The sequence below is a fragment of the Panulirus ornatus genome, chromosome 52 (genome assembly GCF_036320965.1).
Source record: "Panulirus ornatus isolate Po-2019 chromosome 52, ASM3632096v1, whole genome shotgun sequence".
In the NCBI taxonomy this organism is placed as follows: domain Eukaryota; kingdom Metazoa; phylum Arthropoda; class Malacostraca; order Decapoda; family Palinuridae; genus Panulirus; species Panulirus ornatus.
The window spans coordinates 11292056-11318550 of NC_092275.1; the positions used below are offsets into that span (position 1 = coordinate 11292056).

Sequence of the window (26495 nt, forward strand, 5' to 3'; positions counted from 1 at the left end):
ATGATTGGGAATACCTGGTTTAAAAAGCGAGATATACATAAGTATACTTATGTAAGTAGGAGAGATGGCCAGAGAGCGTTATTGGATTACGTGTTAATTGACAGGCGTGCGAAAGAGAGACTTTTGGATGTTAATGTGCTGAGAGGTGCAACTGGAGGGATGTCTGATCATTATCTTGTGGAGGCTAAGGTGAAGATTTGTATGGGTTTTCAGAAAAGAAGAGTGAATGTTGGGGTGAAGAGGGTGGTGAGAGTAAGTGAGCTTGGGAAGGACACCTGTGTGAGGAAGTACCAGGAGAGACTGAGTACAGAATGGAAAAAGGTGAGAACAATGGAAGTAAGGGGAGTGGGGGAGGAATGGGATGTATTTAGGGAATCAGTGATGGATTGCGCAAAAGATGCTTGTGGCATGAGAAGAGTGGGAGATGGGTTGGTTAGAAAGGGTAGTGAGTGGTGGGATGAAGAAGTAAGAGTATTAGTGAAAGAGAAGAGAGAGGCAATTGGACGATTTTTGCAGGGAAAAAATGCAATTGAGTGGGAGATGTATAAAAGAAAGAGACAGGAGGTCAGGAGAAAGGTGCAAGAGGTGAAAAAAAGGGCAAATGAGAGTTGGGGTGAGAGAGTATCATTAAATTTTAGGGAGAATAAAAAGATGTTCTGGAAGGAGGTAAATAAAGTGCGTAAGACAAGGGAGCAAATGGGAACTTCAGTGAAGGGCGCAAATGGGGAGGTGATAACAAGTAGTGGTGATGTGAGAAGGAGATGGAGTGAGTATTTTGAAGGTTTGTTGAATGTGTTTGATGATAGAGTGGCAGATATAGGGTGTTTTGGTCGAGGTGGTGTGCAAAGTGAGAGGGTTAGGGAAAATGATTTGGTAAAAAGAGAAGAGGTAGTGAAAGCTTTGCGGAAGATGAAAGCCGGCAAGGCAGCAGGTTTGGATGGTATTGCAGTGGAATTTATTAAAAAAGGGGGTGACTGTATTGTTGACTGGTTGGTAAGGTTATTTAATGTATGTATGACTCATGGTGAGGTGCCTGAGGATTGGCGGAATGCGTGCATAGTGCCATTGTACAAAGGCAAAGGGGATAAGAGTGAGTGCTCAAATTACAGAGGTATAAGTTTGTTGAGTATTCCTGGTAAACTATATGGGAGGGTATTGATTGAGAGGGTGAAGGCATGTACAGAGCATCAGATTGGGGAAGAGCAGTGTGGTTTCAGAAGTGGTAGAGGATGTGTAGATCAGGTGTTTGCTTTGAAGAATGTATGTGAGAAATACTTAGAAAAGCAAATGGATTTGTATGTAGCATTTATGGATCTGGAGAAGGCATATGATAGAGTTGATAGAGATGCTCTGTGGAAGGTATTAAGAACATATGGTGTGGGAGGAAAGTTGTTAGAAGCAGTGAAAAGTTTTTATCGAGGATGTAAGGCATGTGTACGTGTAGGAAGAGAGGAAAGTGATTGGTTCTCAGTGAATGTAGGTTTGCGGCAGGGGTATGTGATGTCTCCATGGTTGTTTAATTTGTTTATGGATGGGGTTGTTAGGGAGGTAAATGCAAGAGTTTTGGAAAGAGGGGCAAGTATGAAGTCTGTTGGGGATGAGAGAGCTTGGGAAGTGAGTCAGTTGTTGTTCGCTGATGATACAGCGCTGGTGGCTGATTCATGTGAGAAACTGCAGAAGCTGGTGACTGAGTTTGGTAAAGTGTGTGGAAGAAGAAAGTTAAGAGTAAATGTGAATAAGAGCAATGTTATTAGGTACAGTAGGGTTGAGGGTCAAGTCAATTGGGAGGTGAGTTTGAATGGAGAAAAACTGGAGGAATTAAAGTGTTTTAGATATCTGGGAGTGGATCTGGCAGCGGATGGAACCATGGAAGCGGAAGTGGATCATAGGGTGGGGGAGGGGGCGAAAATTCTGGGAGCCTTGAAGAATGTGTGGAAGTCGAGAACATTATCTCGGAAAGCAAAAATGGGTATGTTTGAAGGAATAGTGGTTCCAACAATGTTGTATGGTTGCGAGGCGTGGGCTATGGATAGAGTTGTGCGCAGGAGGATGGATGTGCTGGAAATGAGATGTTTGAGGACAATGTGTGGTGTGAGGTGGTTTGATCGAGTGAGTAACGTAAGGGTAAGAGAGATGTGTGGAAATAAAAAGAGCGTGGTTGAGAGAGCAGAAGAGGGTGTTTTGAAGTGGTTTGGGCACATGGAGAGAATGAGTGAGGAAAGATTGACCAAGAGGATATATGTGTCGGAGGTGGAGGGAACGAGGAGAAGAGGGAGACCAAATTGGAGGTGGAAAGATGGAGTGAAAAAGATTTTGTGTGATCGGGGCCTGAACATGCAGGAGGGTGAAAGGAGGGCAAGGAATAGAGTGAATTGGATCGATGTGGTATACCGGGGTTGACGTGCTGTCAGTGGATTGAATCAAGGCATGTGAAGCGTCTGGGGTAAACCATGGAAAGCTGTGTAGGTATGTATATTTGCGTGTGTGGACGTATGTATATACATGTGTATGGGGGGGGTTTGGGCCATTTCTTTCGTCTGTTTCCTTGCGCTACCTCGCAAACGCGGGAGACAGCGACAAAGTATAATAAATAAAAAATAAAATGTATATATACATATATATATATATATATATATATATATATATATATATATATATATATATTTATATATATATGAGTCGTAACCAACTTATCGATCAGCTCTTAGGAGAAGATGAACAGCTAAGTTGACTGCGGACCGATTGCCATTTCCAGGATTCGAACTTACATGTTCTCGAGCCCGGGAGGCTTATGAATGCCTCACGGTCAGCGTATTTCCTGCTACATGATAATCATATCGATGTCTGCTTTCACAGTGACCTATCCTAATTCCTTTACATCAACCACGTATCAGACCTACAGTGTAGTCTCTCAAGGTCACCCTGTAAGCTTTTGCAGTCTTCTGCCCTTTTCAATTCATGATATTTATGCCATCCATATACGTATTCATGTAGGATTCCATACCGTCTGGCAAGTAATTCATATACATTAGGAAGAGTATTTGCCCACAAAACAAAACCCTGTGGCACTCCTAAGGTGATCTCCACCCATTTTAAGAGGGTTCCTCTGCCGTGTGTCTTTAGCTCCCTTTTACTAAGATAATATTAATCTATCCATCGGAGAAATCTTATTCCTGCCCGATGATCCAATATCTTAGCCAACCTTCCATGCAGTCAGTATAGTGTCAAATTCTTTCTGGCAGTCCAGATACAACCAAATCAACCAGCATTTCCTTTTGTTATAACAGAGCTACACTGTTGTAGAAATGTAAAAGATGCATTACACATGACCTCTCTCTGTGTTATCACCTACTTGTAGTCTGTGCGAAGGGAGTTTTACACTCTTGGGTAATATTGTACTGGTATTTGAATTCTTTTTTTGGTGTCTGTGTTCACCATGTCTTTAGTCATCCTGTTCCAGTGTACCAATCATCCATCATTCTTATGCCATAAGATTACTGCTTTACATATTTCAAAACGATTCTTGCTTAATTTTCTTTCTTTTAAACTATTCGCCATTTCCCGCGTTAGCGAGGTAGCATTAAGAACAGAGGACTGGGCCTTTGAGGGAATACCCTCACCTGGGCCAATTCTCTGTTCCTTCTTTGGAAAAAAAAAAAAAAAAAAAAAAAAAAAAAACATTCTCGGTCCACATCAATCTGTTTTAAAAGGTTAAAGGTTGTGATCAGTTCACTCCTCTCTTCCAATGTGGGCAAATATAAAGCCTTTAGGTTTACCCTGTAACTTACCTGTGTTTGTGTGTGTGTGTGTGTGTGTGTGTGTGTGTGTGTGTGTGTGTGTGTGTGTGTGTGTGTTTTATATTGGATTCGTCTAGTCCTGCAAATCATCTTAATATGCAGTGTATTATGTTGATATACGTTGTATTGAATCACTGGAATAGTGACAATTTGAGAGATTACCCTTTCGCAGATGTTTGTGTTCACATACTGCCAGCACTCTGAACTGCTCACAGATTTCAGTCTTCCTGGGACACCATTTTTTCTTTTTTGTTTTCTAATTTCATAAGAGTAAATGGTCATGCAAGTTAGGTTATATAAGAAGAAGGTTGGGTGAACTCAAATGACTTAAACGTTTGTAAACAAAATTCTGAGCACCAATCAAAGTACAGTGGAAGTTGACAGAACCAGCCAGCCACTCTTGTGTGGTGTATCAGCGTCATAAGAACTGGTTATGTCCACTGTCTTTGAAGGTTGAATATTTTTTTTGTTTCTGGAAAATATCTCGATGTTTCAACTTTCCAAACTTTACAAAGTTTTGTTTATATTGATGTACTTACAGCTGGCCCCCGCCGATAACCCACAAGGACCAGCAATTAGAATTAAGAAACATTCATATGACAATTTGCGTCAATTTTACATCGCCAGCTTACAAGAGGAGTTGATGCAAGGTAAGAGGTACATCCTCTCCATGCACTTTACTGGCTATCTCAATGATGAACTGGCTGGTTTCTACAGGTCTTCATACATGGATCCACAAGGCAATAAAAGGTAAACTGTCCAGTGTTCATTGATTAATAAAGCTAGCAAAGATGTACACACTGTTGTTGCAGAGTTGGAGAAATACATGTGCGCTGACTTTAATGATATCATTAACAATGTTAAAACCTGATAATAACGACTAATATCATGATTTTTCCAGGATGATCGCAGTAACTCAGTTCCAGCCAACGGACGCCAGAAAGGCCTTTCCGTGTTTTGACGAACCCGGGATTAAGGCAACTTTTGAAATCTATATTGCCAGAGAAAATGATATGTCCGCAATCTCAAATATGCCTAAGCTTAGATCTTTCCCAGTGTAAGGAGAAGGCGTTTTCACTCACATTTAACATGTATGATACTCTAATACATATCAAAAGATGATAAAGTTGTTTCCATAAAAGTATTAATAGTACATATAATTTGCCAGAGAGGGCCAGGAGGGCTGGATGTGGGATCACTTCAACAATAGTGTACCAATGTCTACCTACCTGGTCGCCTTCCTCGTCTCCGACTTTGCTTATCTGACCTCCAATGATAATGATCATGTTCTCTTTCGAGGTAGGTAATATCAATCGTCGAATTTATTTGTCTCCTTTTTTTTCTTTTTCTTTTTTTTTTTTTTTTTTTAGCATTCGTCACCCTAAGCCGTAAGGCTCAGGTTAGATATTAGTGGTGTTGAGGGTGTAGTGAAGACAGTCTTTGAGCTGACCATTACGACGATGCATTTAACTTCTCCAATAAGTCATATCAAACTCATCTTCACTAAAGACTGATGATGTCGAGACTGCTTATGGATGGGGTGATGAGGGGGGTGATGGGGTTTAATGTAAGGGTCTTGGAAATAGGGGCAGGTATGCAGTCTGTAGGGGATGAGGGGGCTGGGAAATATCAAGTTTTGTCTGCTGATTCTGGTTAGAAACTGCCGAAGTTGGTGTCTTAGTTTGGAAGTGTGTGAAAAGAGAAATTTAAGAGTAAATGTGAATAGAATTAAGGTTATTAGGTTTAACACAGCAGATGGACAGGTTAGTTGGGGAGTGGGTGTGAATGGAGAAACCTTGGAGGTAGTAGGTTGCTGTAGATATCTTGGAGTGAACATGTCAGCAAATCGAACCATGGAGCGGAGGTGGGTCATAGGGTGGGCTAGGGGCGAGGGTTCTGGGAGCATTGAGGAACATGTGGAAAGAGAAGTCTCTGTTTGGGAGGACGATTGTGGGTACGTTTGAAAGTATAGTAGTCCCAACCTCGTTGTATGGATATAATGTATGGGCTATAGATCAGAATGTACAAAGGAGGGTGGATTTGTCGAACATTAAATGTCTGAGGTCCTACATCTGCCACCCTATTATCAAGATTCCTTCAAGACTACTCATTCCATCCCCTCCTATTGTTCTTGTTTTTTGTAGATTATTTATCACCTTCCAAAACATCTTATTCTCCCTGAATATAATGATACTCACTTACCTCAACTCTCACTTGCCCCCTTTTTTAATCCCTGCACCTTCCTGAAGTTGAAAAAGAAGGCAAATGAGTGATGGAGTAAGCGAGAATCCGTACACTTTAGGGAGAATAAGATGTTTTGGAACGTGTTTAATAATGTGAGAAAAACAAGGGATCAACTGGGAAAATCGGTGAACGGGGCAAAAAGAGAAATGATAACATGTAGTTATGAGGTAAGGAGAAGATGGAGTAAGTGATCTGAAGGACTGTTGAATGCATTTGATGATAGGATGGCAGATGTAGGGTGTTTTGGTCGGGAAATGGAATGCGAAATGGCGAAATGAGAGTCATAAACAATGGTTTAGTGGAGAAAGAAAAGGTCATAAAATCCTTACATGAGATGAAATGTAGCGAAGCAGCTGGAATGGATGGTACTGGAGTTGAATTTATTAAGAAAGGGGATGACCGTACTTTCAATTGGATGGTAAGGATTTTCACGGTATGGATCATGAAGAGGTGCCTGAGGATTGGCGGAATGTATGCATAGTGCCATTTCATAAAGGCAAGGAGGATAAAGGTGAGTTTTCAAACTACAGAGGTATAAGTTTGTTGAGTGTATTTGGTAAATTGTATGGGAGGGTATTGATTGAGAGGGTGAAGGCATGTACAGAGCATCAGATTGGGGAAGAGCAGTGTGGCTTTAGAAGAGGTAGAGGATGTGTGGATCAGGTGTTTGCTTTAAAGAATATGTGGAACTAAATACAGAAACGAACGGATTTGCAAGAGACATTTGTGGATCTTGGGAAAATATGTAATAGGGTTGAAAGAGATGCCTTGTGGAAGGCTGTTAGAAGGAGTGAAAAGTTTAAGTGTACAACTAGGAAGAGAGGAGAGTGAATGGTTCCAAGTAAAGGTTCTTCTGAGGCAATGGTTATCATGTGTGTGTTATCAGTATTCGTGCCTTACTGGAAGAGAGTTTTTCACTGGTGGTGCCCCATCACTTAACCTTTTGTGTAAGTACCAGGACTTTTCATACGCTTCATTGCACCACTGGTCTTTTCTAGAATATGAAAGCTAATCTTTTTCGCTACTCAGGTTATGTACATTGTATATCCACCCTAGCTACGCAGTATTTCCCAAGAAACACGATATAAACTTTTTTTTTCTTCACGAAACCATATAACTTATATCACTGCTTATCATCCTTGGAAAATGTAGTAGAAATGTGTTGGAAAATTGTAGTTGTAGATATAGCGGAGATGATTGTGTATAAAGTGTTTCAAGAGAACCGAGATATTGTTATTAGCATAATGGTCTCCATTTTAACATAAAGATGTCTCCATATTAACATAAAGTTGTCTCCATTTGAACATAAAGCTGTATACATATTAACTTAAAGCTGTATAGATAACAAAGAGACAAGAACGTAAAACATTAGATTGATGAATTCAGTTGGTTAAAAAAAGCATTTTGACTGGAATGTGTTAAGTAAAACCTGTTACTTCCTGTAACATAACAGAATCTTCTTTTCTAGTGGGTGCTCGTCCGGCTGCCATTCAACAGGCAAAATATGCTCTGCAGGTGGGACCAAACATCCTAACGTACTTCGAGAATTACTTTAACTTGTCGTACCCACTTCCCAAACAGGATATGGTGGCTATTCCTGATTTCTCAGCTGGTGCCATGGAAAACTGGGGCCTTATCACTTACAGGTTAGATCTGTTTTATTAGAGGGAAATATCAGATTTACTTCATAGTGATGACTAACTACAATCATGTTGTTATCAGTGACCGCCAGCCATGGGAGACAGGTTATTGGCAGTTATTCAAACAGTTTTATCAGTTTCAGTGAAGGTGATATATTAAATGATCTGATAACTCGATTATCTTTACTAGATAGATAACCTCACACCTGGTACTGACTCATATAACGATCTTACTCCCATAATGTCATGTAACAGATACACATAAGAGCAGGTATATGTGAGACGGTACATGAGAGAAGGTGCATGATAGGTGGTGCATAAGAGGCCGAGCATAAGAGGTACTTCACAGGTTTGGATACACTGGTCTTACTAACATATGTGTGTGACGATGTTACCATAGTGTCATGTAGCAGGTCAATGATATAAGGTGTTCATCAGGATGTGAGCCTCTCACTAGAGGTGACCCAGCCTATAAAAACAGTCTGGACACTGGGTCATTATGCCTACCGCCCGGGGACCACCTGACATATATTAATTCAATTAAATCAGGTGCAGATGATTAGCTGTCAAAAGTAGCATTGGAGAGCATTCCTCACACCTGGGCCTCAGACGAGCGTTTCATTTTATTCTCTTAAAACAACACTGGACATTATACGCTCGGCCCTGAAGCACCGTAGGAGTACAGTCCACAACATCACACACACTCTATTTTAAACATTTGACTCACAGACAAGTTCCACTTATATCATGATGCATCTCTTACGTCACACCTGCAACTTTGAAATTCATATTTCGTCATCTTATAGAAATAATTCACGTAGTCTGTTATGTTTGTTTTCCTTGTTCATTATTCCTATTGTAGTAACATGTGTTTGAAACTTGTCACTTTTATCTTCTTACGTAATATCATCACTTCATATAAATTTTCATTAATCTTTATTTCTTCTTTCCTTTCCCATATACCCTCTTTGTCAACTTTTCATCCATTCTCTCCCTATGTCCAAATCATTTCAGCACACCCTCCTCCACTCTTAAATCATCATTACTCTTTCATTAATCTTTCTCACATGACAAATTTTCAATGTATGTATGAATGGATAATAGCGAAGTGGATAAGATTGGCGGAATGTATGTGTAGTGTCACCGTAAATAGGCAAGGGAGGTAAAGGTGAGTGTTCAAACTACAGAAGTATAAGTCTGTTGAGTGTACTGTTAAGTTGTATTGGAGGGTGTTGATTAAGAGGGTGAAGGCATGTACAGAGCATCAGATTGGGGAAGAGCAGTGTGGTTTCAGGAGTGGTAGAGGATGTGTGGATCAGGTGTTTGCTTTGAAGAAAGTGTGTGAGAAATATTTAGAGTAACGGATTAATTTTGTATGGGACATTTATGGATCAGGAGGAAGCATATGATATGGTTGATAGAGATGCTTTGTAAAAGAACTAAAGAATATACGGTGTGGGAAGTAAGTTGCTGGAAGAATGGAGAAGTTTTTATCAACGGTGTAAGGCATGTGCATGAATAGGAGAGGAGAGTGATTTGTTCCAAGTGAAGGTAGGTCTGCGGCAGGGGTGTGTGACATCACCATTGTTTAATTTTTTTACGGATGGAGTGGCGAGGGAGATAAATGCGTAAGTCTTGGAGAGAGGGGCGAGTATGCAGACTGTTGGAATGAAAGATCTGGTAAGCGAATCAATTGTTGTTCGCCGATGATACAGCACTGGTGGCAGATTCGAGTGAGAAACTGCAGAAGTTGGTGAAAGAGTTTGTAAAAGTGTGTGAAAGGAGAAAGTTGAAAGTAAATGTGAATAAGAGCAAGGTTATTAGGTTCAGTAGAGTTGAGGGACAAGTTAATTGGGATGTAAGTTTGAATGGAGGAAAACTGTAGGAAGTGGAGTGTTTTAGATATCTGGGAGTGGACTCAGCAGCGGATGGAATCACGAAAGCGGAAGTGAGTCACAGGGTGGCGGAGGGGGCGAAAGTTTTGGGAGAAGAATGTGTGGAAGGAAAGAACGTTATCACGGACAGCAAAAATGGGTATGTTTGAAGGAATAGTGGTTTCAACAATATTATATGGTTGCGAGATATGGGCTATAGATAGGGTTGTATGAAGGAGGGTGGATGTGTTGGAAATGAGGTGTTTGAGGACAATATGTGGTGTGAGGTGGTTTAATCGAGTAAATAATGAAAGGGTAAGAGAGATGTGTGGAAAAAATAAGAGTGTGGTTGAGAGAAAAGAAAGTGTGTTGAAGTGGTTTGGGCATATGGAGAGAATGAGTGAGGAAGTGTTGACAAAGGGGATATATGTGTCGGAGGTGGAGGGAACAAGGAGAAGCTGAAGACCAAATTGGAGGTGGAAGGATGGAGTAAAAAAGACTTTGAGCGATCGGGGCTTGAACGAGGGTGAGAAGCGTGCAAGGAATAGAGTGAATTGGAACGATGTGGTTAATCGGGGTCGACGTGCCATCGGTGGCCTGAACCAGGGTATGTGAAATGTCTGGGGTAAGTCTTGGTAAGGCCTGTGGGGCCTGGATGTGGATGAGGAGGTGTGGTTTCGGTGCATTACACATGACAGCTAGAGACTGAGCGTGGACAAATGTGGCCTTTTTTTGTCTGCTTTTCTGGCGCTACCTCGCGATGCTGTTTCATGTGAGGCGGGGTAGCGCTAGGAATGAATGAAGGCTAGTAAATATGAATATGTACATGTTTATATATATATATATATATATATATATATATATATATATATATATATATATATATATATATATATATATATATATATATTGGAAAGGATAACAATTTTGCGCGTGATCAAGATATTCCTATGAGTCCACGGAGAAAATGAAACACGATAAGTTCCCAAGTGCACTTTCGTGTCATAATCACATCATCAGGGGAGACGCAAGAGAGAAATATAAGTCAGTTGATGTACATTGAAGAGACGAAGCTAGGACGCCATTTGGTAAACATGCGACTGTCCAGAACATCAACGAACGATCATAAACTTATCATTTTACAAATTTTATCAACAATAAAGTTATCTAATTTGTATAGACCATCACTAATATTAAGATCATAATTCTTTGTGTATTCAGAAATAGAAGATTCAATGATATTTCTCGTGGTAATACAGTTAGAGTTAATAACTGAGATGGCATTACTCCAGTCAATACAGTGATCATAGCTTTTAACGTGATTAAACAAGGTATTTGATTCTTGTCCCGTTCTTATACTATATCTATGTTGCTTAAGTCTAACAGAAAGATCCTTACCAGTCTGCCCAACATAAGATTTATCACAATTTCCACATGGCACTTTATAGATACATCCAAGAGAATTTTCTGGTGAATTCCTGATTAAGATATTCTTTGTAGTATTATTGTTGCTGAAGGCAACATTCTCTCTTGTTTTCTGAAAGCCTCTACAAATCTTCACTTTCGTCTCCACAACATAATGATCAGACTTCCCTCCAGTTGCACCTCTCAGCACGTTAACATCCAAAAGTCTCTCTTTCGCGCTCCTATCAATTAACACCTAATCCAATAACGCTCTCTGGCCATCTCTCCTACTTACATACGTATACTTATGTATATCTCTCTTCTTAAACCAGGTATTCCTAATCACCAGTCCTTTTTCAGCACATAAATCTACAAGCTCTTCACCATTTCCATTTCCAACACTGAACACCCCATGTACACCAATTATTCCCTCAACTGCCACATTACTCACCTTTGCATTCAAATCACCCATCAATATAACCCGGTCTCGTGCATCAAAACTACTGACACACTCACTCAGCTGCTCCCAAAACACTTGCCTATCATGATCTTTCTTCTCATGCCCAGGTGCATATGCACCAATAATCACCCATCTCTTTCCATCAACTTTCAGTTTTACTCATATCAGTCTAGAGTTTACTTTCTTACACTCTATCACAAACTCCCACCACTCCTGTTTCAGGAGTAGTGCTACTCCTTCCCTAGCTCTCGTCCTCTCACTAACCCCTGACTTTACTCCCAAGACATTCCCAAACCACTCTTCCCCTTTACCCTTGAGCTTCGTTTCACTCAGAGCCAAAACATCCAGGTTCCTTTCCACAAGCATACTACCTATCTCTACTTTTTTCTCATCTTGGCTACACCCACACACATTTAGACACCCCAATCTGAGCCTTGGAGGAGGATGAGCACCCACCGCATGACTCCCTCCTCTGTTTCGCCTTTTAGAAAGTTAAAATACAATGAGGGGAGGGTTTCTAGCCCCCCCGTTTCCGTCCCCTTTAGTCGCCTTCTCCGACACGTGAGGAATGCACTCGGTGACTTACCGTGTTTCATTTCCCTGTGGACTCATAGGAATAAATATATATATATATATATATATATATATATATATATATATATATATATATATATATATATATATATATATATATATAAATATATATATATATATATATATATATATATATATATATATATATATATATATATATATATATATATATATATATATATATATATATATATATATATATATATATATATTTATATATATATATATATATATATATATATATATATATATATATATATATATATATATATATATATATATATATATATATATATATATATATATATATATATATATATATATATATATATATATATATATATATATGTTCAGGCCAAGATCACACAAAATCTTTTTCACTCCATCTTTCCACCTCTAATTTGGTCTCCCACTTGTCCTCGTTCCCTCCACCTCCGACACATATATCCTCTTGGTCAATCTTTCCTCACTCATTCTTTCCATGTGCCCAAACCATTTCAAAACACCCTCTTCTGCTCTCTCAACCACGCTCATTTTATTTCCACTCATCTCTCTTATCCTTACGTTACTTACTCGATCAAACCACCTCACACCACACATTGTCCTCAAACATCTCATTTCCAGCACATCCATTCTCCTGCGCACAACTCTATCCATAGCCCACGCCTCGCAACCATACAACATTGTTGGAACCACTATTCCTTCAAACATACCCATTTTTGCTTTCCGAGATAATGTTCTCGACTTCCACACATTCTTCAAGGCTCCCAGAATTTTCGCCCCCTCCCCCACCCTATGATCCTCTTCCGCTTCCATGGTTCCATCCGCTGCCAGATCCACTCCCAGATATCTAAAACACTTTACTTCCTCCAGTTTTTCTCCATTCAAACTTACCTCCCAATTGACTTGACCCTCAACCCTACTGTACCTAATTACCTTGCTCTTATTCACATTTACTCTTAACTTTCTTCTTTCACACACTTTACCAAACTCAGTCACCAGCTTCTGCAATTTCTCACATGAATCAGCCACCAGCGCTGTATCATCAGCGAACGACAACTAACTCACTTCCCAAGCTCTCTTATCCCCAACGGACTTCATACTTGCCCCTCTTTCCAAAACTCTTGCAATCACCTCCCTAACAACCCCATCCATAAACAAATTAAACAACCATGGAGACATCACACACCCCTGCCGCAAACCTACATTCACTGAGAACCAATCACTTTCCTCTCTTCCTACACGTACACATGCCTTACATCCTCGATAAAAGCTTTTCACTGCTTCTAACAACTTGCCTCCTACACCATATATTCTTAATACCTTCCACAGAGCATCTCTATCAACTCTATCATATCCCTTCTCCAGATCCATAAATGTTACATACAAATCCATTTGCTTTTCTAAGTATTTCTCACATACATTCTTCAAAGCAAACACCTGATCCACACATCCTCTACCACTTCTGAAACCACACTGCTCTTCCCCAATCTGATGCTCTGTACATGCCTTCACCCTCTCCATCAATACCCTCCCATATAATTTACCAGGAATACTAAACAAACTTATACCTCTGTAATTTGAGCACTCACTCTTATCCCCTTTGCCTTTGTACAATGGCACGATGCACGCATTCCGCCAATCCTCAGGCACCTCACCATGAGTCATACATACATTAAATAACCTTACCAACCAGTCAATAATGCAGTCACCCCCTTTTTTTTAATAAATTCCACTGCAACACCATCCAAACCTGCTGCCTTGCCGGCTTTCATCTTCCGCAAAGCTTTTACTACCTCTTCTCTGTTTACCAAATCATTTTCCCTAACCCTCTCACTTTGCACACCACCTCGACCAAAACACCCTATATCTGCCACTCTATCATCAAAAACGTTCAACAAACCTTCAAAATACTCACTCCGTCTCCTTCTCACATCACCACTACTTGTTATCACCTCCCCATTTGCGCCCTTCACTGAAGTTCCCATTTGCTCCCTTGTCTTACGCACTTTATTTACCTCCTTCCAGAACATCTTTTTATTCTCCCTAAAATTTAATGATACTCTCTCACCCCAACTCTCATTTGCCCTCTTTTTCACCTCTTGCACCTTTCTCTTGACCTCCTGTCTCTTTCTTTTATACATCTCCCACTCAATTGCATTTTTTCCCTGCAAAAATCGTCCAAATGCCTCTCTCTTCTCTTTCACTAATAATCTTACTTCTTTATCCCACCACTCACTACCCTTTCTAATCAACCCACCTCCCACTCTTCTCATGCCACAAGCATCTTTTGCGCAATCCATCACTGATTCCCTAAATACATCCCATTCCTCCCCCACTCCCCTTACTTCCATTGTTCTCACCTTTTTCCATTCTGTACTCAGTCTCTCCTGGTACTTCCTCACACAAGTCTCCTCCCCAAGCTCACTTACTCTCACCACCCTCTTCACCCCAACATTCACTCTTCTTTTCTGAAAACCCATACAAATCTTCACCTTAGCCTCCACAAGATAATGATCAGACATCCCTCCAGTTGCACCTCTCAGCACATTAACATCCAAAAGTCTCTCTTTCACGCGCCTGTCAATTAACACGTAATCCAATAACGCTCTCTGGCCATCTCTCCTACTTACATACGTATACTTATGTATATCTCGCTTTTTAAACCAGGTATTCCCAATCACCAGTCCTTTTTCAGCACATAAATCTACAAGCTCTTCACCATTTCCATTTACAACACTGAACACCCCATGTATACCAATTATTCCCTCAACTGCCACATTACTGACCTTTGCATTCAAATCACCCATCACTATAACCCGGTCTCGTGCATCAAAACCACTAACACACTCATTCAGCTGCTCCCAAAACACCTGCCTCTCATGATCTTTCTTCTCATGCCCTGGTGCATATGTACCAATAATCACCCATCTCTCTCCATCAACTTTCAGTTTTACCCATATTAATCGAGAATTTACTTTCTTACATTCTATCACATACTCCCACAACTCCTGTTTCAGGAGTAGTGCTACTCCTTCCCTTGCTCTTGTCCTCTTACTAACCCCTGACTTTACTCCCAAGACATTCCCAAACCACTCTTCCCTTTTACCCTTGAGCTTCGTTTCACTCAGAGCCAAAACATCCAGGTTCCTTTCCTCAAACATACTACCTATCTCTCCTTTTTTCACATCTTGGTTATATCCACACACATTTAGACACCCGAGTCTGAGCCTTCGAGGAGGATGAGCACTCCCCGCGTGACTCCTTCTTCTGTTTCCCATTTTAGAAAGTTAGAAAATACAAGGAGGGGAGGATTTCTGGCCCCCCGCTCCCGTCCCCTCTAGTCGCCTTCTACGACACGCGAGGAATGCGTGGGACGTATTCTTTCACCCCTATCCCCAGGGATAATATATATATATATATATATATATATATATATATATATATATATATATATATATATATATATATATATATATATATATATATATATATATATATATACATATATATATACATACACATACACACGCACGTATACACACACACACACACACACACACACACACACATATATATATATATATATATATATATATATATATATATATATATATATATATATATATATATATTAGTGAAAGAGAAGAGAGAGGCATTTGGACGATTTTTGCAGGGAAAAAAATGAAATTGAGTGGGAGACGTATAAAAGAAAGAGACAGGAGGTCAAGAGAAAGGTGCAAGAGGTGAAAAAAAGGGCAAATGAGAGTTGGGGTGAGAGAGTATTATTAAATTTTAGGGAGAATAAAAAGATGTTCTGGAAGGAGGTAAATAAAGTGCGTAAGACAAGGGAGCAAATGGGAACTTCAGTGAAGGGCGCAAATGGGGAGGTGATAACAAGTAGTGGTGATGTGAGGAGATGGAGTGAGTATTTTGAAGGTTTGCCGAATGTGTTTGATGATAGAGTGGCAGATATAGGGTGTTTTGGTCGAGGTGGTGTGCAAAGTGCGAGGGTTAGGGAAAATGATTTGGTAAACAGAAAAGAGGTAGTGAAAGCTTTGCGGAAGATGAAAGCCGGCAAGGCAAAAGGTTTGGATGGTATTGCAGTGGAATTTATTAAAAAAGGGGGTGACTGTATTGTTGACTGGTTGGTAAGGTTATCTAATGTATGTATGACTCATGGTGAGGTGCCTGAGGATTGGCGGAATGCGTACATAGTGCCATTGTACAAAGGCAAAGGAGATAAGAGTGAGTGCTCAAATTACAGAGGTATAAGTTTGTTCCTTGCGCTACCTCGCAAACGCGGGAGACAGCGACAAAGTATAAAAAAAAAAAGAAAAAAGTTTGTTGAGTATTCTGGCAAATTATATGGGAGGGTATTGATTGAGAGGGTGAAGGCATGTACAGAGCATCAGATTGGGGAAGAGCAGTGTGGTTTCAGAAGTGGTAGAGGATGTGTGGATCAGGTGAAGAATGTATGCGAGAAATACTTAGAAAAGCAAATGGATTTGTATGTAGCATTTATGGATCTGGAGAAGGCATATGATAGAGTGGATAGAGATGCTCTGTGGAAGGTATTAAGAATATATGGTGTGGGAGGCAAGTTGTTAGAAGCAGTGAAAAGTTTTTATCGAGGATGTAAGGCATGTGTACGTGTAGGAAGAGAGGAAAGTGATTGGTTCTCAGTGAATGTAGGTTTGCGGCAGGGGTGTGTGATGTCTCCATGGTTGTTTAATTTGTTTATGGATGGGGTTGTTAGGGAGGTGAATGCAAGAGTTTTGGAAAGAGGGGCAAGTATGAAGTCTGTTGGGGATGAGAGAGCTTGGGAAGTGAGTCAGTTGTTGTTCGCTGATGATACAGCGCTGGTGGCTGATTCATGTGAGAAACTGCAGAAGCTGGTGACTGAGTTTGGTAAAGTGTGTGAAAGAAGAAAGTTAAGAGTAAATGTGAATAAGAGCAAGGTTATTAAGTACAGTAGGGTTGAGGGTCAAGTCAATTGGGAGGTGAGTTTGAATGGAGAAAAACTGGAGGAAGTGAAGTGTTTTAGATATCTGGGAGTGGATCTGGCAGCGGATGGAAACATGGAAGCGGAAGTGGATCATAGGGTGGGGGAGGGGGCGAAAATTCTGGGGGCCTTGAAGAATGTGTGGAAGTCGAGAACATTATCTCGGAAAGCAAAAATGGGTATGTTTGAAGGAATAGTGGTTCCAACAATGTTGTATGGTTGCGAGGCGTGGACTATGGATAGAGTTGTGCGCAGGAGGATGGATGTGCTGGAAATGAGATGTTTGAGGACAATATGTGGTGTGAGGTGGTTTGATCGAGTGAGTAACGTAAGGGTAAGAGAGATGTGTGGAAATAAAAAGAGCGTGGTTGAGAGAGCAGAAGAGGGTGTTTTGAAATGGTTTGGTCACATGGAGAGAATGAGTGAGGAAAGATTGACCAAGAGGATATATGTGTCGGAGGTGGAGGGAACGAGGAGAAGAGGGAGACCAAATTGGAGGTGGAAAGATGGAGTGAAAAAGATTTTGTGTGATCGGGGCCTGAACATGCAGGAGGGTGAAAGGAGGGCAAGGAATAGAGTGAATTGGAGCGATGTGGTATACCGGGGTTGACGTGCTGTCAGTGGATTGAATCAAGGCATGTGAAGCGTCTGGGGTAAACCATGGAAAGCTGTGTAGGTATGTATATTTGCGTGTGTGGACGTATGTATATACATGTGTATGGGGGTGGGTTGGGCCATTTCTTTCGTCTGTTTCCTTGCGCTACCTCGCAAACGCGGGAGACAGCGACAAAGCAAAAAAAAAAAAAAAAAAAAATATATATATATATATATATATATATATATATATATATATATATATATATATATATATATATATATATATATATATATATATGTGAGAAATACTTAGAAAAGCAAATGGATTTGTATGTAGCATTTATGGATCTGGAGAAGGCATATGATAGAGTTGATAGAGATGCTCTGTGGAAGGTATTAAGAATATATGGTGTGGGAGGAAAGTTGTTAGAAGCAGTGAAAAGTTTTTATCGAGGATGTAAGGCATGTGTACGTGTAGGAAGAGAGGAAAGTGATTGGTTCTCAGTGAATGTAGGTTTGCGGCAGGGGTGTGTGATGTCTCCATGGTTGTTTAATTTGTTTATGGATGGGGTTGTTAGGGAGGTAAATGCAAGAGTTTTGGAAAGAGGGGCAAGTATGAAGTCTGTTGGGGATGAGAGAGCTTGGGAATTGAGTCAGTTGTTGTTCGCTGATGTTACAGCGCTGGTGGCTGATTCATGTGAGAAACTGCAGAAGCTGGTGACTGAGTTTGGTAAAGTGTGTGGAAAAAGAAAGTTAAGAGTAAATGTGAATAAGAGCAAGGTTATTAGGTACAGTAGGGTTGAGGGTCAAGTCAACTGGGAGGTGAGTTTGAATGGAGAAAAACTGGAGGAAGTGAAGTGTTTTAGATATCTGGGAGTGGATCTGGCAGCGGATGGAACCCTGGAAGCGGAAGTGGATCATAGGGTGGGGGAGGGGGCGAAAATTCTGGGGGCCTTGAAGAATGTGTGGAAGTCGAGAACATTATCTCGGAAAGCAAAAATGGGTATGTTTGAAGGAATAGTGGTTCCAATAATGTTGTATGGTTGCGAGGCGTGGGCTATGGATAGAGTTGCGCGGAGGAGGGTGGATGTGCTGGAAATGAGATGTTTGAGGACAATATGTGGTGTGAGGTGGTTTGATCGTGTAAGTAATGTAAGGGTTAGAGAGATGTGTGGTAATATAAAGAGTGTGGTTGAGAGAGCAGAAGAAGGTGTTTTGAAATGGTTTGGTCACATGGAGAAAATGAGTGAGGAAAGATTGACGAAGAGGATATATGTGTCGGAGGTGGAGAGAACGAGGAGAAGAGGGAGACCAAATTGGAGGTGGAAAGATGGAGTGAAAAAGATTTTGTGTGATCGGGGCCTGAACATGCAGGAGGGTGAAAGGAGGGCAAGGAATAGAGTGAATTGGAGCGATGTGGTATACCGGGGTTGACGTGCTGTCAGTGGATTGAATCAAGGCATGTGAAGCGTCTGGGGTAAACCATGGAAAGCTATGTAGGTATGTATATTTGCGTGTGTGGACGTATGTATATACATGTGTATGGGGGGGGTTGGGCCATTTCTTTCGTCCGTTTCCTTGCGCTACCTCGCAAACGCGGGAGACAGCGACAAAGTATAATAAAATAAAATAAAATATTTATATATATATATATATATATATATATATATATATATATATATATATATATATATATATATATATATATATATATATATTCTTTCTTTTAAACTATTCGCCATTTCCCGCGTTAGCGAGGTAGCGTTAAGAACAGAGGACTGGGCCTTTTTTGGAATATCCTCACCTGGCCCCCTCTGTTCCTTCTTTTGGATAATTAAAAAAAAAAAAAAAAAATCCCCTATCCTCAGGAATAATATATATATATATATTTTTTTTTTTTTTGCTTTGTCGCTGTCTCCCGCGCTTGCGAGGTAGCGCAAGGAAACAGACGAAAGAAATGGCCCAACCCACCCCCATACACATGTATATACATACGTCCACACACGCAAATATACATACCTACACAGCTTTCCATGGTTTACCCCAGTCGCTTCACATGCCCTGATTCAATCCACTGACAGCACGTCAACCCCGGTATACCACATCGCTCCAATTCACTCTATTCCTTGCCCTCCTTTCACCCTCCTGCATGTTCACGCCCCGATCACACAAAATCTTTTTCACTCCATCTTTCCACCTCCAATTTGGTCTCCCTCTTCTCCTCGTTCCCTCCACCTCCGACACATATATCCTCTTGGTCAATCTTTCCTCACTCATTCTCTCCATGTGCCCAAACCATTTCAAAACACCCTCTTCTGCTCTCTCAACCACGCTCTTTTTATTTCCACACATCTCTCTTACCCTTACATTACTTACTCGATCAAACCACCTCACACCACACATTGTCCTCAAACATCTCATTTCCAGCACATCCATCCTCCTGCGCACAACTCTATCCATAGCCCACGCCTCGCAACCATACAACATTGTTGGAACCACTATTCCTTCAAACATACCCATTTTTGCTTTCCGAGATAATGTTCTCGACTTCCACACATTCTTCAAGGCCCCCAGAATTTTCGCCCCCTCCCCCACCCTATGATCCACTTCCGCTTCCATGGTTCCATCCGCTGCCAGATCCACTCCCAGATATCTAAAACACTTCACTTCCTCCAGTTTTTCTCCATCCAAACTCACCTCCCAATTGACTTGACCCTCAACCCTACTGTACCTAATATCCTTGCTCTTATTCACATTTACTCTTAACTTTCTTCTTCCACACACTTTACCAAACTCAGTCACCAGCTTCTGCAGTTTCTCACATGAATCAGCCACCAGCGCTGTATCATCAGCGAACAACAACTGACTCACTTCCCAAGCTCTCTCATCCCCAACAGACTTCATACTTGCACCTCTTTCCAAAACTCTTGCATTTACCTCCCTAACAACCCCATCCATAAACAAATTAAACACCCATGGAGACATCACACACCCCTGCCGTAAACCTACATTCACTGAGAACCAATCACTTTCCTCTCTTCCTACACGTACACATGCCTTACATCCTCGATAAAAACTTTTCACTGCTTCTAACAACTTTCCTCCCACACCATATATTCTTAATACCTTCCACAGAGCATCTCTATCAACTCTGTCATATGCCTTCTCCAGATCCATAAATGCTACATACAAATCCATTTGCTTTTCTAAGTATTTCTCACATACATTCTTCAAAGCAAACACCTGATCCACACATCCTCTACCACTTCTGAAACCACACTGCTCTTCCCCAATCTGATGCTCTGTACATGCCTTCACCCTCTCAATCAATACCCTCCCATATAATTTACCAGGAATACTCAACAAACTTATACCTCTGTAATTTGAGCACTCACTCTTATCCCCTTTGCCTTTGTACAATGGCACTATGCACGCATTCCGCCAATCCTCAGGCACCTCACCATGAGTCATACATACATTAAATAACCTTACCAACCAGTCAACAATACAGTCACCCCCTTTTTTAATAAATTCCACTGCAACACCATCCAAACCTGCTGCCTTGCCGGCTTTCATCTTCCACAAAGCTTTCACTACCTCTTCTCTGTTTACCAAATCATTTTCCCTAACCCTCTCACTTTGCACACCACCTCGACCAAAACACCCTATATCTGCCACTCTATCATCAAACACATTCAACAAACCTTCAAAATACTCACTCCATCTCCTTCTCACATCACCACTACTTGTTATCACCTCCCCATTTGCGCCCTTCACTGAAGTTCCCATTTGCTCCCTTGTCTTACGCACTTTATTTACCTCCTTCCAGAACATCTTTTTATTCTCCCTAAAATTTAATGATACTCTCTCACCCCAACTCTCATTTGCCCTTTTTTTCACCTCTTGCACCTTTCTCTTGACCTCCTGTCTCTTTCTTTTATACATCTCCCACTCAATTGCATTTTTTCCCTGCAAAAATCGTCCAATTGCCTCTCTCTTCTCTTTCACTAATACTCTTACTTCTTCATCCCACCACTCACTACCCTTTCTAATCAACCCACCTCCCACTCTTCTCATGCCACAAGCATCTTTTGCGCAATCCATCACTGATTCCCTAAATACATCCCATTCCTCCCCCACTCCCCTTACTTCCATTGTTCTCACCTTTTTCCATTCTGTACTCAGTCTCTCCTGGTACTTCCTCACACAGGTCTCCTTCCCAAGCTCACTTACTCTCACCACCCTCTTCACCCCAACATTCACTCTTCTTTTCTGAAAACCCATACAAATCTTCACCTTAGCCTCCACAAGATAATGATCAGACATCCCTCCAGTTGCACCTCTCAGCACATTAACATCTAAAAGTCTCTCTTTCGCACGCCTGTCAATTAACACGTAATCCAATAACGCTCTCTGGCCATCTCTCCTACTTACATAAGTATACTTATGTATATCTCGCTTTTCAAACCAGGTATTCCCAATCATCAGTCCTTTTTCAGCACATAAATCTACAAGCTCTTCACCATTTCCATTTACAACACTGAACACCCCATGTATACCAATTATTCCCTCAACTGCCACATTACTCACCTTTGCATTCAAATCACCCATCACTATAACCCGGTCTCGTGCATCAAAACCACTAACACACTCATTCAGCTGCTCCCAAAACACTTGCCTCTCATGATCTTTCTTCTCATGCCCGGGTGCATATTCACCAATAATCACCCACCTCTCTCCATGAACTTTCAGTTTTACCCATATTAATCGAGAATTTACTTTCTTACATTCTATCACATACTCCCACAACTCCTGTTTCAGGAGTATTGCTACTCCTTCCCTTGCTCTTGTCCTCTCACTAACCCCTGACTTTACTCCCCATACATTCCCAAACCACTCTTCCCCTTTACCCTTGAGCTTCGTTTCACTCAGAGCCAAAACATTCAGGTTCCTTTCCTCAAACATACTACCTATCTCTCCTTTTTTCACATCTTGGTTACATCCACACACATTTAGGCACCCCAGTCTGAGCCTTCGAGGAGGATGAGCACTCCCCGCGTGACTCCTTCTTCTGTTTCCCATTTTAGAAAGTTAATACAAGGAGGGGAGGATTTCTGGACCCCCGCTCCCGTCCCCTCTAGTCGCTTTCTACGCACGCGAGGAATACGTGGGAAGTATTCTTTCACCCCTATCCCCAGGGATAATATACATATATATATACATATACACATACACACACATACACATACATACGCACATATACACACACAGACACACATACATATATATACATATGAAAAATCATATCAACATAAATACATGTACATATATGTCCATACGCATACTCAGACATATACATATATATGCACATATGCATATTCATACTTACCTTCATCCAATCTCGGCGCAACCCTGTCCCACAGAAAATAGCATCGCTGTCCCTCGCTTCATCGAGGTAGCGCCAGAAAAAGAGACAAAAAAAAAAAAAAAAAATAAAAAGCCGCATTCGTTCACACACTCTCTCCTTCTGTCATGAGTAATTTGTGTGTGTGTGTGTGTGTGTGTGTGTGTGTGTGTGTGTGTGTGGAATGGATGTGTAGCATCCTTGTCATAATAAATTATTCTGAATTATATGGACATATAATAACTGGAGTGAAGAAAGTAGTGAGAATTTTGAAAGGTGAGTATTCAGAAGGATTATCAAATGAGTTCGATTATAAGGTAGCAGATGTAGGATTGTTTGGACGTGGGGTATGCGAAGTGAGAGTCATGGAAAGTGGTTTGTTGAAATGTAGGTATTTGTACATATGTATGGATGAAAAACGTAGATTAACATAGATATGTTGTTAAGTATATAGACTATGAAGAGTAATGGTAGATGAAGATATTATTGTAGTATTGTTTTAACATTTATTCAGTATAAGAAGAACTGATCAGTGTATATGTTGATTAAATTGGTTCCATAGTCCGTATTAGTAGTCTGAAAACCAGTTATTCAGCAGCTTAATGTCACAAACCATGTATTAGTCGTAATGTCCTACATAGAATAATTTTTGTTTTTATACCAATGAAAATTTACAAATTATATTATTGTTTTCACGTTGTATGAACGTGGATGTGTGTACACACAGGGAGACCGCTATGTTGTATGAGCCGGCAGTGACGTCCGCTTCCTACAAGCAACGTGTAGCAGTAGTGGTGTCCCACGAACTGGCTCACCAGTGGTTCGGTAACCTGGTCACTCCTGAATGGTGGACTGATCTCTGGCTTAATGAAGGATTTGCTTCCTTCGTGGAGTATATTGGTGTTGATCATGTAAGTCATCAAAGCAAGACAAGCGACTAGATATTATTATTATAATATCATTATAATGCAGCAACGAACGATGTTTAAGCTGAGTGGGTTCAATACTAAAGTGCTGATCACTTTTCTTACAACTCAAGCATCTGCTAGGCCAGATACGAAATGAATGACAAATTCAGTTCTGCATGTTATTGAATTAGGATGCTTATGATGAATATTAAGTTTGTAAGAGCGTATGGTTAAGTGTTCACTGGGTAGTTTATTTTAAGGAAGAGAAGCAGTTTGATATTATCCCACAATATATGTATATATATATATATATATATATATATATATATATATATATATATATATATATATATATATATATATATATATATTCTTTTTCTTTCTTTTAAACTATTTGCCATTTCCCGCGTTAGCGAGGTAGCGTTAAGAACAGAGGACTGGGCCTTTTTTGGAATATCCTCACCTGGCCCCCTCTGTTCCTTCTTTTGGAAAATAAAAAAAAAATGAGAGGGGAGGATTTCCAGCCCCCCGCTCCCTCCCCTTTTAGTCGCCTTCTACGACACGCAGGGAATACGTGGGAAGTATTCTTAATCCCCTATCCCCAGGGGGAATATATATATATATATATATATATATATATATATATATATATATATATATATATATATATATATATATATATATATATATATATGAAACAGACTAAAGAATGGCCAAACCCACCCACATACACTTGCATATACATACACGTCCACACACGCACATACACATACCTATGCATTTCAACGTATATATATATATATATATATATATATATATATATATATATATATATATATATATATATATATATATATATATATATATATATATATATATATATATATATATATATATATATATATATATATATATATATATATATATATATATATATATATATATATATATATATATATATATGTATATACAGAGTGAAATGGAACGATGTGGTATACCGGGGTAGAGGTGCTGTCAATAGATTGAACCAGGGCATGTGAAGCGTCTGAGGTAAACCATGGAAAGTTTTGTGGGGCCTGGATGTGGAAAGGAAACTGTGGTTTCGGTGCATTATACATGACAGCTAGAGACTGAGTGTGAACAAATATGGTCTTTGTTGTCTTTTCCTAACTCGCTAACTCGCGCGCACCAGGGAGGAGGGGGGCGCCATTTCATGTGTGGTGGGGTGGCGACGGAATGGATGAAGGCAGCATGTATGAATGTGTACATGTGTTTATATATGTATATGTCTGTGTATGTATATGTATGTATACGTTGAAATGTGTAGGTATGTCAATCTTTCCTCACTCATTCTCTCCATGTGACCAAAATATTACAAAACACATCTCTCTTACCCTTACATTACTTACTCGATCAAACCATCTCACACCACATATTGTCCTCAAACAATTTCCAGCACATCCACCCTCCTGCGGACAACTCTATCCATAGCCCACGCCTCGCAACCATACAACATTGTTGGAACCACTATTCCTTCAAACATACCCATTTTTGCTTTCCGAGATAGTGTTCTCGACTTCCAAACATTCTTCAAGGCTCCCAAAATTTTCGCCCCATCCCCTACCCTATGTATATATATATATATATATATATATATATATATATATATATATATATATATATATATATATATATATATATATATATATATATATATATATATTTACATATATATATATATATATATATATATATATATATATATATATATATATATATATATATATATATATATATATATATATATATATATATATATATATATGTTTTTTTTTTTTTTTTTGCTTTGTCGCTGTCTCCCGCGTTTGCGAGGTAGTGCAAGGAAACAGACGAAAGAAATGGCCCAACCCACCCCCATACACATGTATATACATACGTCCACACACGCAAATATAAATACCTACACAGCTTTCCATGGTTTACCCCAGACGCTTCACATGCCTTGATTCAATCCACTGACAGCACGTCAACCCCGGTATACCACATCGCTCCAATTCACTCTATTCCTTGCCCTCCTTTCACCCTCCTGCATGTTCAGGCCCCGATCACACAAAATCTTTTTCACTCCATCTTTCCACCTCCAATTTGGTCTCCCTCTTCTCCTCGTTCCCTCCACCTCCGACACATATATCCTCGTGGTCAATCTTTCCTCACTCATTCTCTCCATGTGCCCAAACCATTTCAAAACACCCTCTTCTGCTCTCTCAACCACGCTCTTTTTATTTCCACACATCTCTCTTACCCTTACGTTACTTACTCGATCAAACCACCTCACACCACACATTGTCCTCAAACATCTCATTTCCAGCACATCCATCCTCCTGCGCACAACTCTATCCATAGCCCACGCCTCGCAACCATACAACATTGTTGGAACCACTATTCCTTCAAACATACTCATTTTTGCTTTCCGAGATAATGTTCTCGACTTCCACACATTCTTCAAGGCTCCCAGAATTTTCGCCCCCTCCCCCATCCTATGATCCACTTCCGCTTCCATGGTTCCAT

At 40.2% G+C, this 26495-nt stretch overlaps 1 protein-coding gene across 3 annotated transcripts in view; it reads left to right on the forward strand.

Moving 5' to 3' along the window:
• Nucleotides 1-26495, forward strand: part of LOC139765060 (aminopeptidase N-like) — a 127062-nt gene that overhangs the window by 39853 nt on the left and 60714 nt on the right. For all 3 annotated transcript variants that reach the window (XM_071692151.1, XM_071692152.1, XM_071692153.1), the window contains exons 5-9: nucleotides 4339-4547; nucleotides 4699-4854; nucleotides 4966-5096; nucleotides 7510-7687; nucleotides 23747-23930. In XM_071692151.1, the coding sequence (XP_071548252.1) occupies nucleotides 4339-4547; nucleotides 4699-4854; nucleotides 4966-5096; nucleotides 7510-7687; nucleotides 23747-23930 (858 nt within the window). The remainder of the gene's footprint in view (nucleotides 1-4338; nucleotides 4548-4698; nucleotides 4855-4965; nucleotides 5097-7509; nucleotides 7688-23746; nucleotides 23931-26495) is intronic.